This window comes from Octopus bimaculoides, chromosome 9, assembly GCF_046866305.1.
Source record: "Octopus bimaculoides isolate indiv1 chromosome 9, ASM4686630v1, whole genome shotgun sequence".
Taxonomy (NCBI): Eukaryota; Metazoa; Mollusca; class Cephalopoda; order Octopoda; family Octopodidae; genus Octopus; species Octopus bimaculoides.
In genome coordinates this window covers 29,857,570-29,870,161 of record NC_142936.1, presented here as the reverse complement: position 1 = coordinate 29,870,161, position 12,592 = coordinate 29,857,570, and the positions used below count along the sequence as shown (strand labels likewise).

At 36.1% G+C, this 12,592-nt stretch overlaps 1 protein-coding gene across 3 annotated transcripts in view; it reads left to right on the top strand.

Annotated features, from left to right (window-relative positions):
• Nucleotides 1-12,592, top strand: part of LOC106881267 (tubulin gamma-1 chain) — a 74,773-nt gene that overhangs the window by 55,348 nt on the left and 6,833 nt on the right. For all 3 annotated transcript variants that reach the window (XM_052970524.2, XM_052970526.2, XM_052970525.2), the window contains one exon: nucleotides 6,978-7,139. In XM_052970524.2, the coding sequence (XP_052826484.1) occupies nucleotides 6,978-7,139 (162 nt within the window). The remainder of the gene's footprint in view (nucleotides 1-6,977; nucleotides 7,140-12,592) is intronic.

Here is a 12,592-nt window from a genome sequence, read left to right as displayed (position 1 = left end):
GGTGGTGTAAGGTCCCCTCCCAACCCAGAGTAACGTGGTGGTGGAACAAGGAGGTAGACAGGGCTATTAGACAAAAGAAACAAGCTTGGAAGGACTGGAAGAACGGTGGTAGCAGGGAATTGTACCAATGTGCCAGAAGGGAGGCTAGGCGACAGGTTTATTTAGCCAGAGGGGAAGCAGATAAGGAAAGATTTGCCAATGTTCTGCGCCGTGAGGACCAAAGACTCGAGGTATTTCGGGTTGCAAGACAGTGTAGGAGAGAGAATAGTGATGTTGTAGGAGAGAAATGTGTTCGCATGGATGATGGTACGCTTGCATTAAATGAGGATGCAAAGAAAGAGGTCTGGAGATGCCACTACGATAGATTGCTTAATAAAGAGAATGAATGGGAGAAAGAGAGCCTGCCTTATGTCGACCCAATAGAGGGACCAGCTATCCGAGTTGATAGTACCAGGGTAGATAAAGCAATTAAGAGTATGAAGACCGGGAAAGCCCCCGGCCCATCAGGAATCACTGCAGAGATGCTCAAAATATCTGGCAGTGTTGGCTATAGCCTAGTCACCCGTATTACGAACCAGGTGATACACGAAGGAGTCATACCCTATGACTGGTGTAGCAGCATCATAGTCAACTGCTACAAAGGTAAAGGGGACGCTTTAGATACAAATAATTACAGAGGCATCAAGCTGTTAGATCAGGTTATGAAAGTTACAGAGAGGGTCATAGCCCAACTAATTAGGGAGCGAATCAATTTAGATGAGATGCAGTTTGGGTTCGTGCCAGGTAAAAGCACTACTGATGCCTTATTTCTAGGGAGACAGTTGCAAGAGAAATACCTAGCCAAGGTTAAACCTCTGTACCTGGCTTTCGTTGACATGGAGAAAGCCTTTGACAGGGTCCCCCGATCCCTTATCTGGTGGTCAATGAGGAAACTTGGGATAGAAGAATGGCTAGTGAGAGCTGTGCGAGCCATGTACAGAGATGCGGCCAGTAAGGTGAGGGTTGGAAATGAGTACAGCAATGAATTCCGGGTAGAGGTAGGGGTCCACCAAGGTTCCGTCCTCAGCCCCCTATTATTTACCATAGTCCTCCAGGCAATCACAGAGGAGTTCAAGACAGGTTGCCCCTGGGAGCTCCTCTATGCTGATGACCTTGCCCTAATTGCGGAGTCACTATCAGAACTAGAGGAGAAGTTTCAGGTGTGGAAGCAAGGTCTAGAATTGAAGGGCCTTAGAGTCAACCTAGCTAAAACCAAAATCCTAATAAGTAGGAAGGTAGATAAAACACAAACCCCTTCAGGTAGATGGCCCTGCTCAGTATGTAGAAAAGGAGTAGGTAGTAACTCTATAAGATGTACCCGGTGCAAGCTATGGACACATAAGAGGTGCAGCAACATCAAAGGCAGGTTAACTAGCAAGTTAGTTTTTGTTTGTGGCAGATGTTCAGGTGCAATAAAGACTGCAAACAAACAGGAAACAACTTCTATCTCATTCCAGGGTGAAAAACTAGAGGTAGTCGATAGCTTCCGCTATCTGGGCGACCAAGTTAGTAGTGGGGGTAGGTGCGCTGAAAGTGTAGCTGCTAGAATAAGAATAGCCTGGGCAAAGTTTAGAGAGCTCTTACCCCTGCTGGCGACAAAGGGACTCTCACTCAGAGTAAAAGGCAGACTGTATGACGCATGCGTACGAACAACCATGCTACATGGCAGTGAAACATGGGCTGTAACTGCTGAGGACATACGTAAGCTCGCAAGGAATGAAGCCAGTATGCTCCGTTGGATGTGTAATGTCAATGTGAATACCCGTCAGAGTGTAAGTATCTTGAGAGAAAAGCTGAACATTAGAAGCATCAGTTGTGGCGTGCAAGAGAGACGATTGCGCTGGTATGGACATGTGGTGAGAATGGAGGAGGATAGCTGCGTGAAAAAGTGCCACACCCTAACAGTTGAGGGAACCCGTGGAAGAGGTAGGCCCAGGAAGACCTGGGCTGAGGTGGTGAGGCAAGACCTTCGTACATTGGGCCTCACCGAGGCGATGACTACGGACCGAGACCTTTGGAAATGGGCTGTGCGTGAGAAGACCCGGCAAGCCAAGTAAGATCGTTGCCAGTGCCCCTGGACTGGTTCTTGTGCGGGTGGCACATGAGATGCACCATTTTGAGCGTGGCCGTTGCCAGTACCGCCTGACTGGCTCCTGTAGGATTTTCGAGCGAGATCGTTGCCAGTGCCCCTGGACTGGCTTGTGCGGGTGGCACATAAAAGACACCATTTCGAGCGTGGCCGTTTTCGTGCGGGTGACACGTAAAAGCACCCACTACACTCTCTGAGTGGTTGGCGTTAGGAAGGGCATCCAGCTGTAGAAACTCTGCCAAATCAGACTGGAGCCTGGTGTTGCCATCCGGTTTCACCAGTCCTCAGTCAAATCGTCCAACCCATGCTAGCATGGAAAGCGGACGTTAAACGATGATGATGATGATGATGATGATTGCAAACAAAACAGAAGAGACTATTCAAAGACAGCAAAGGAATACCAATGCAGTGAGAACTGCCCATGTAAATGATGCAGGTTTTATATCTAATAATTACACATATTCAGAAAACAGAGTTTACACTCATAACTGTGGAAATATGGATTCCATTTGCCAGTTTTGCTCAGGAAAACATTTTTCTGCTGAGAAACCATCAGTCGAATGTTTCAATAATTGTTGTGACAAAGGCAAAATTTTATGTCCTCTCAGAAGAGAATTTCCACTATATTTAGTTTCATTGTTATCTAATCAAAATCATCCTCATTATAGAAATTTCCAAGAAAACATTCAGCCATATAATTCATCACCATCATTCACTTCGATTGGTGCTCAAGTGCAGAATCCACCAGGAAAAGTCCATTTTGTTTCTGCGTGCATGGACAAATTTACCACAGAACATCACATATTCATCCAAATGAAGGCAAACGAAGACTATATGCTCAACTTTATGTTGTAGATAGTGCCCAAGCAACAGAAGCAATTCAGGCTGCTTCCAAAGAGTGCTCAAAAATTTGGATATTATTCATAAGGATAATGTGTATGCTCAGTGTTTTCAAACGCTTTGTGAAATTGAAGTACGAGAAGAACAGCGTGCTCAAAAAGAAAACATTGATATGCCAAGCGTCAACTTAATATTCAACAGAGATCGTAATAACAACAGGAGATACAATATGCCAACAATCAAAGAAATTGCTATTGTGTTCAGAAACGAAGGAGGTGAACCACTATTTCATAGAGATTTTAAAGCATAACCATGGAATTCTGAGGCTCCTACTAACATCTTGAGCCTAAATCTTGATCCAATGATATACGTATTGTTTTTCCCACACGGTGAACCAGGATGGCAACCAAACATGACTGGAAATTGTGATGACCAGCAACAACAAAACATTTCAATGCTTTAACATAAAATATTTTAAACTGCAGCAAGGGATAATGAATTCGATCCCCTTTCGCACGGAGGAAAACTTTTTCAATAGTGAGTTGTAGATTCTTACTTGCAAGTTGAAGCTAACAATTTAAATTACATATGAACACAACAAAACAATCTGAAAGTGGAACAATATCAAGGACTTGCTGACCATTTACCTAATGCAGCAAATACTGAAGATGCTTGAATCGGACGGACAGTCATTCTTCCATTATCATTCCAAGGATTAGCAAGAAATATGAGAGCTTTACCAAAATGCATTAGCAATTGTGAGAAAATTTGGCCCACTTGATATATTTCTTACAATGACATGCAATTCTAATTGACCTGAGATACAAAACAACATTTTTCTGGGTCAAACAGCCTCCAGTAGACCAGATTTAGTGGCTTGGATGTTCAATATTAAGGTGCAGGAATTAATAATTGATGTAACAGAAAAACGTGTGATTGGCTGAGTTGTCGCACATTGTTACACCATAGAATTTCAGAAGAGAGGACTACCGCATACCCATTTATTATTAATATTTCATCCAGAAGATAAACCAAACTCAACTGAAAGAATTGACAAAGTTGTGTGCTGAAATTCCTGACCCAGAGACAGAATCAGTACTCAATGAAATTAAGAAATTTATGATTCATGGTCGTTGTGGTGAGCAAAATCCTAATGTGCCATGCATGGAAAATAACAACTGCTCAAAAGGCTTTCCCAAGCAATTTCAACAGGAAACCATTAAAAACTGAGATAGTTATCCATCCTACAGAAGACGTCCGGGTTCAACATTAAATGTCAGTCAGAAAGTAGTGGACAACTGATATGTTGTACCTTATAATAAATATTTAAGTCACAAATACAACTGCCACCTCAATGTAGAAATTTGCACTTTCATTAGGTCCATGAAATATGTGTATAAGTACATATACAAAGGCTATGATTCCATAACTGTAGGCATCAGCAAACAAACTGACAAAAATATTATAATTCTCAATGAAATTGAGAATTTTCAAGATGCGAGATATGTGAGTGCTCCAGAAGGAATGTGGAGATTGCTTGAATTCAAAATGCATGACAAATCCCATACAGTTATTCACCTTCCTGTTCATTTCCTGCAGGAACAGCCTGTCTATTTTGAGGAGGGACAAATAAAAAACAAGCGCTAGAAAGAGCTGCCCAACACAACACTCCTAACAAACAGCATGGTTCTTGTTCAACCAAAATGATGAAAATGCAAGACAATATCTGTATGTAGATATTCCTTAATACATCTACCACAAGAAAACGATGCCATGGACTCCCAGACAGCATGGGTCTGACAAAATCGTAATCAAATGTATTCTGTCAACCCCAAGTATCAGGAAAGATTTCACATGAGACTTTTGGTGTTGCACATTAAAGGATCTCGAAGTTTTGAAGAACTGAAAACCATGGATGACATCATATGCGGCAGCTATAAAGAAGCAGCAGAGCGCTGGCAGTTGGCTCAAAATGACAATGTGTGGAGAAGATGCTTAAAAGAGGCTTCTTCGACAAATATGCCAAAGCAGCTTCAACAGCTGTTTGCACTTATTTGCATTTTCAGTAATCCAGTCAATCCTGACATATTATTCAACAACTTTGAAGAGAGCTTGACCGAAGACTTCCTTACAAATCACAGTAGAACAATCTCACTACTTTACTGGCTTTACAAGAAATTGAAACATTGTCCTTGCATGGTTTTGCATACCGAGAGTTGCATCTTGATGAATGCCCAGAATGTAAAGCAAATCCAGGACGACCCTGAAGTGGAAGCACAAATTACTTCTTTCAACAGACAAACAGCCTTGTGTGTTTGATCAAATTATCACTGGGACGAACACTGACCCAGAAGTTTTTACTTCTTAGGTCCTGGTGGTACAGGAAAAACATACCTCTACAATACCTTGATATCACATTTGAGTTGTCAAGGAAAGCGTGTTCTCTCATTTGCTGCAACAGGCATTGTGTCTGATCTACCAAGGAAGAACTATACACAGTGGCTTTAAGCTCCTAGTCTCTCTCTTAGAAAATTCTACATCACTAATGAAGATTCCATCACGGCGCTCTGAAAAATTAAAATTAGCTGACCTAATAATAATTGATGAGGCATCAATGCTTTCAGGAAATGCATTGAGGTGCATTGATCTACTGCTAAAGGAAATAATGAGCTGCCATAAGCCTTTTGGCAGTAAAGAAGATTCAATCGAATTGAATACCAAAATATTATCACTTCTAGACGTAGACTTAGAGATATATCAGAGTGTTGATATGTTGGTTGACGAAAGTGATGAAAATATCATGAATTATCTGGAAGAGTTTTTGAATTCTCTGATTCCCCCCTACAATCTAGCACTGAAGAAAAATTCCATTGTGATTTTGCTGAGAAATTTGAATCCTGCTAGTGGATTATTGAATGGTACTCGATTTTTGGTTCTATTTTGTAATGAATTTTATATTCATGCAAAAATTATTACTGGCAGTAAAAAAAGGAAATGAAGCTTTCATACCATGAGTTGACCTGCATCTGAGTGAAGCAGATCAGCCCTTCAATATGAGCAGGTGGCAGTTCCCTGTGATACCAGCTTTTGCCATGACTATAAATAAATCACAAGGACAGAGCTTCAAAAAAGTTGGTATTTACTTGCCAGATCCAGTATTTAGTCATGGCCAGCTTTATGTGATCTTAAGTCATACAAAAAGGAAGGAAAACTTAAAAATTCTTTTGAAGGAAACAAGCAGTCAAGGGGTGTTAGTTGCAGATAGATTTTTCACAAAAAAAATTGGTAATAAAAGAATTATTAAACTAAAAACTTGGTTTTGTACCTTATTTATATATAAAATACTACAATTAGCCATCATTTTTGATAGCACGGGGCTAGCTAGTCAAATAATATTTCACTATAAATCACAATTTATTTTATACATATATATGACAGGGCTATTCCACAAAAATGTATTCTTGTGAAATATTTCTATCATATATTATTTAATGGAGTATATTTACTGACAGTTTGTCTTACTAACTATTTTAAATTATTTTTGGCATAAAATTTTGTTAGAAATTGGATTATAAATCTAGAATTCTACATTAATATTTCTGATACTGTCCATCGCCTTACATTATTACATGTAGTGGTATATCTGATACTGTCTATCGCCCTATGTTATTACACCATAATTCAGTAACTTAATTTTTTTTTATGCATTATTTTCATCATCACCTGGTTTACATCTGATTTTAACATGATATAAATTCAATCTAAGTGCAATGCAACATCTTTCTTTAACCATATATTTCATATTGACAGTTACCAGGTTCAAGCTATTTGCATCTTAGGTAGTTGTTTCATACTTTGTTGGAAAACTTACCTGATGAAAGCAATGTTATTGTGACAATAGTGGTAGAAACATTTCAGAATATATCTTAATGTTTGAGATATGTTGTAAGCCTATTTCAATTTGGTATAAGTCTAATTGATTGATTTTATTCATTCTTTCTTTAAACAGGTCCACAAAAGTCTGCAGAGAATCCGTGAGCGTAAACTGGCACAGTTTATCCCATGGGGTCCAGCTAGTATACAAGTTGCACTTTCCAGAAAATCTCCTTACATTCTAACTGCTCATCGAGTCAGTGGTCTAATGTTGGCTAATCACACCAGTATATCTTCAGTGAGTAGTCCTTTGCCTTTTATTCATGCTTTGTTTTAATATAGAAATATGATGTATAATCTGATGCTTGTTCATTTTCACTAAAAGTAACTCCTTGGAAAATATATTACTGTATATACATGTATATAAGTCACAGTAGTTAAGTTGAATTTCCTTTGTCTTTATAATATTTTGGCTTCAGCTTTTGAGCTATATCTTAGTTACATTACTTTTTGTAAATAGTGTTTATGACTTGGATCATAATTGTATCTAAATGTGGTGGGGGAAAAAGCTGAAATAATCTTAGTCATTGCAAATACAGTCTAACAATATCTTGAAACTATAGGTATCATAACATTATTTTTCCATAAATTATTCTTGTACAAACTGATTAACTGGTATTTTTATATCACCATTTCTGAATGACTGACAATATGTGTAATACCTAATGGGCAGTAGATGTACAACAGGCTGATAGAGAACTGTAAATATGTTTTTCTTTATGTGTATGATAGTGCATGCAGTGTATTTCAAACTTGGAGCAAGATTTGCGAGATAAGTAGCATGCAGTTTCCCACACTGTCTTATAATATGTGTGTGTGTATATATATGTGTGTTTATAAGAAATGATGATAAGCACAAGTTTATATTATTTGTTCCTATGTGTTTCACCATTTTGGTTGTTTGGAATTCTGCATTGGATGTTCCAATTGTAGATGGCTGCTCAACAGATATCAAGGAGCACTTTATTGCACTGTATTATAGAGAGCTAATGTCTAGACTTGGGTAGATGGCAAGGCATTTTATAAGTAATTTGTGAGAGAAAAAGAAAGAAAGCAGTTGCTAAAGAAGATAAAGAGAAACAAAGAAACAAGAGAAAGAGAGGGAAAAGGAGAAAGAAAAGACAAAATAGAGAATTAAGAGAAAGTAAATTGGACAACGAGGAAAGGAATAAACAAAAATATAAACAAATGCTATCATAAGTGAAATGTGTGTTTGCTTGTATGTATGCATGTGTGGTGTGTGTATCATATATTTCCTCCTCTGTCCACCCTGACACACTATCTCCTCTGACACACTATATATCTCACCACTGCAACTGCCCAGATATTCATTGTAGTGACTAGATTCCTTGCATTCGGGTTGGATTTTAAAACAATTTTTACTCTTTGTAAATACATCTCTCTAACCATTTTTTCATTTCTGTATATATCCACTTCTAAAGTCCTCAAATACTTGTATCCACTATCTTCTGGTTTCTCCTGATGGTAGCCATAATCCACTGCAGGTTGCTTTCTTCCCTACTTTCATATTGAGCATAGAGCACTTGGAAATTCCAAACTCCATACCAATATCACTGCTACATATCTGGACAGTATTAACCAAAGAATCTATCTGGTTTTCAAACAGTCCAAGCAATTTCAGGTCATCCATAAACAGAAAATGCTTTGTAAATAACCCTTCCTTTCCACATTGGCATCTCATTTTCACTTTCCTTAGTGTCAGTATTATAGGTATAAATGCTATGACAAAATAGTAATGGTGAAAATGAATCACCTTAGAAGACACCCCTTTTGATTTCAACTTCTAAAGTCAGTTTGGGCCATAGGCATGTTGGTATGCTGCTTTTTACAGTGCCTCAACAACAGCAATTCTTCCACTAGTTCTTCTCCCTCCTCCTCAGCCACAATTGCATTTGTATGTTTGGTGGTGTGTGTATGAATAGATATATATAAAGTTATAAATGACAAGAGAAATAGTATGATGAAAATTTATTTAACTATAAAACAATTCAAATATCACAGCAAATTGTTTTATAATTTAAAGCATGTAAAGATAATTTATATTGTTATATTTAACTAGACTACCCATGACCTGTCGGGTCACCAGGGAAGTCTGATTTTCCCAGCATTGGAGTTTTGTTTTGTGGGTATTTTTTTCCTTTCTCATGGTATTTGGCATGCTTTCAACAAATGTGATATCAAAATTATACGTAAACAGCTCCTTTCCCCAGAAAAGGAAAGATTTGGCTGCTACTTCTTGCACACCCTGCTATCATGTAAAAGTTATTTCGGGTGCTTTATCACAAATGGCTGTTATGTGGTGGCAGGGTGTGCTAGAAATAGCAGCCTAATCTTTGGAGGCGAGATACATTGAATTCACTTGAAAGAAACCTATGGAAAAAAACTATTTCACACTGAGGTTATGAATGGATCTTTTATGAAATATTTACCGTATTTTTAAAGTCATTTTACCTATCATCATGTTTCTAATGGAAAGGTTAGAGTTTCTTCTCTTTCGGGGTAAAGTTATTTTCAGAGTATTTTCCCCATTATGCACCGTTCTGGGTATTTATACCCCAAAACACCAAATATCTCAATAACTACTGGTCTGATTTATGCAAAACTTCTTTTATTCCGTTTGTATTCACATTTCAAGGGCACTTTACTTTCAAAGTATTTTCCTATTATGTGCCAGTTTGGTTGTGTAACATTGCAAACAAGATTGAACTTCACTTCTAATAGTATATAGATAATAAATCAATTGCATATCTGCATTAATGCAAAAATATACAATTAATACAAGCTATGCAGAAATTAAGCTATGTCCTTAGGTGAAAGAACATTTTTTGTTAATTTTTTAAATAGAATGTTAAAAGTTATAGAAGACAATAATAATGAAATTAATATAAAATAATACGATGATTGTCTAACAAATGGAAGGGAATTTTAGTAATATAATTAAAAAGTAACTTGTAGGTATTAGTATAATAAAAGAAAAGTGACATATTACTAAAATCTAGAAAATAAAAGATTGTAAAATAAGAAAAAATGTAATAAAAACAAACTGAAACTTAAATGTATTTAGAGACAATGTTTACAAAATATAGGAATTGATTTCAACAAAAGAAATATGAACAATATTAATTTTTTTTTAATTCATAAAAAGTATGGTAGACATTGAGAATAAAATTAATATAGATTGATAATACAGTTTTCTCAGAGGAGAAGGGGGATTTATTAAGATATTAAGAAATAATTATTAGATAGTTTTGGTATAAGAAGAGGAAAATCATATATTTATCGTTCATAGAGACAGAGTTTATGAAATATAGAGTTTGATATCAACAAGAAAAATATGAACAACATTAAATTAAAGATTAGTGGTTCAAATACATAAGTAAATAGAGAATAGGTTGTAATGTAGAATAAGGTTAATATAATTTAGTTCTGTAGATTGGGATAGATTAAAGGATGCTACTTTGGCATATGATATACAAGAGAGATTACTTTAGTTTACTTTGTGTTTGTGCTATTTTTCGTGTGATCTAAGTAAGCAAATTTACTTTGCTGGGTGATCTATGCACTTATTTTAATTATTATATGGTTTTCTTATTAAAATAGCAAGAATTTTGAAAAAATACATTTACAATGCTAAGTATGTACAAAATAATTTTAAAAGTAATCTCCCTTTTAGATCACATGCCAAAGTGTCACCAATTAAAGCATATAAGGTAAACATATGGAAAAACAATATTAATATGCATTTATTAAAATATCATCTAAAATACAAAATTATAGTTATAATACTGGTAGATACATTAAAAATATTTCTATACCTATATATATAAACATTGTTAGTATCTAAAAGCAATAGAAAAAAAATTATATATATATATATATATATATATATATATATATATATATATATTGAAAAAAAAGTCGTCAGAATTTTGGAATAACTTCTTTCATTTATTTTATACATATATGACTAGACTAGTTTCAGGGTGTTTCCCCTTGTCAATGCAGAGCGCCGCCTGGCTGCTCTGCATTGACAAGGGGAAACACCCTGAAACTAGTCTAGTCATATATGTATAAAATAAATGAAAGAAGTTATTCCAAAATTCTGACGACTTTTTTTTCAATATTTACTTCTGTACATCACACCTAACACTACACACACACACACACATATATATATATATATATAGATCGCTAGCCACTACACATTCTTTATTTTCTCTCCTTGTTTCTTTCTATGTTCCTTTCTGTGGAAGAGCGTAGGCTCGAAACATTAAAGACTTTTTCACTTCCCAAGCAGTGTAGACAACAAACAGGTGTATTAGTTTAACTAATACACCTGTTTGTTGTCTACACCACCTATCTTCGTCTTTTGTTTTTTTGTGAATTCTCCCTATATATATATATATATATATATATATATATATCATTACATACATAAATATGTAGACAAAGACACATATAGTCATATACATATATACATACTTGTAGATATGTATATTTAAAAGTCTATGAGAATACAGTTTTGAAGTGTAAAGGTGATTTTTTACACGATGAAGATAGCCTCTATGCAGCATATAACCTATTGGGAAAGACTCAAGAGATTAAGACTCTATTCCTTAGAGCGTAGGCGAGAAAGATATGCCATAATATACATCTGGAAGATCCTCAAAGGACTTGTCCCAAACTTTGGCATCGAAAGTTACACAAATAAAAGAACTGGACGCCACTGCATAGTGCCAAGGACTCCAAATTTGCCATCAAGATGTAGGACGAGATACTTCAGAGGTCCACAACTCTTCAATATCCGCCCGAAGGACCTGAGAGACCTGCATGGGATGGATATAGGTATCTTCAAAATAAAGTTGGACCTCTTCCTGTCAAGTGTCCCAGATGAACCAACTTCGCGGCAGGAGGTGCAGATGAGAGCAGCTGCATCAAACTCTCTCATGCACCAAATGTCAATTCCTGAAGTAATATTTGTGAAGTAAAATTATGTAGCAACACCAAATGGTGGTACCCCAGCATGGCCACAGCTCATGAGCTGAAACTAGATAAAATGAAAATGAAATGAAATCTATCAGGATGTTGTTAAACTTTTTGGGGAAGTTTTTTTCTAGTATGAGTGCTTTCATTTAACCTTTCAAACACATGCTCTTAAAAAGGAAGTTTATATATACATAGTGTATATACATGTACACACACAGAGACATACATCAGTACATCTATACATATATAATATACATTGTATTATTGAAATCAATTTTTACAGACATACATATATAGATACATATACACATGCATGTTGATACCTACATATGTTCACAGATAGACAAATACAAGTGTAAGAATGTAGATTTATATGTGTGTATAGATATAGACATATATAAAAACATTTAGGCACACATATATACATGAATACATCCATACTTAGATATGTACAAGTACATTTTATATAATATATATTTATACAGGCGTACACATATACATATAGATATACACATGTATACACACACAAACAGATATATATATATATATATATATATATATATGGTAAATCATATAGTAATAAGCAAAGGAAGGATGGAAAGGCATACTGAATGCACAGATGAATGGAGAACAAACACAGGTCACAAATTCCTCATCAGTTATAGGCCAGAGCATCAAATATAA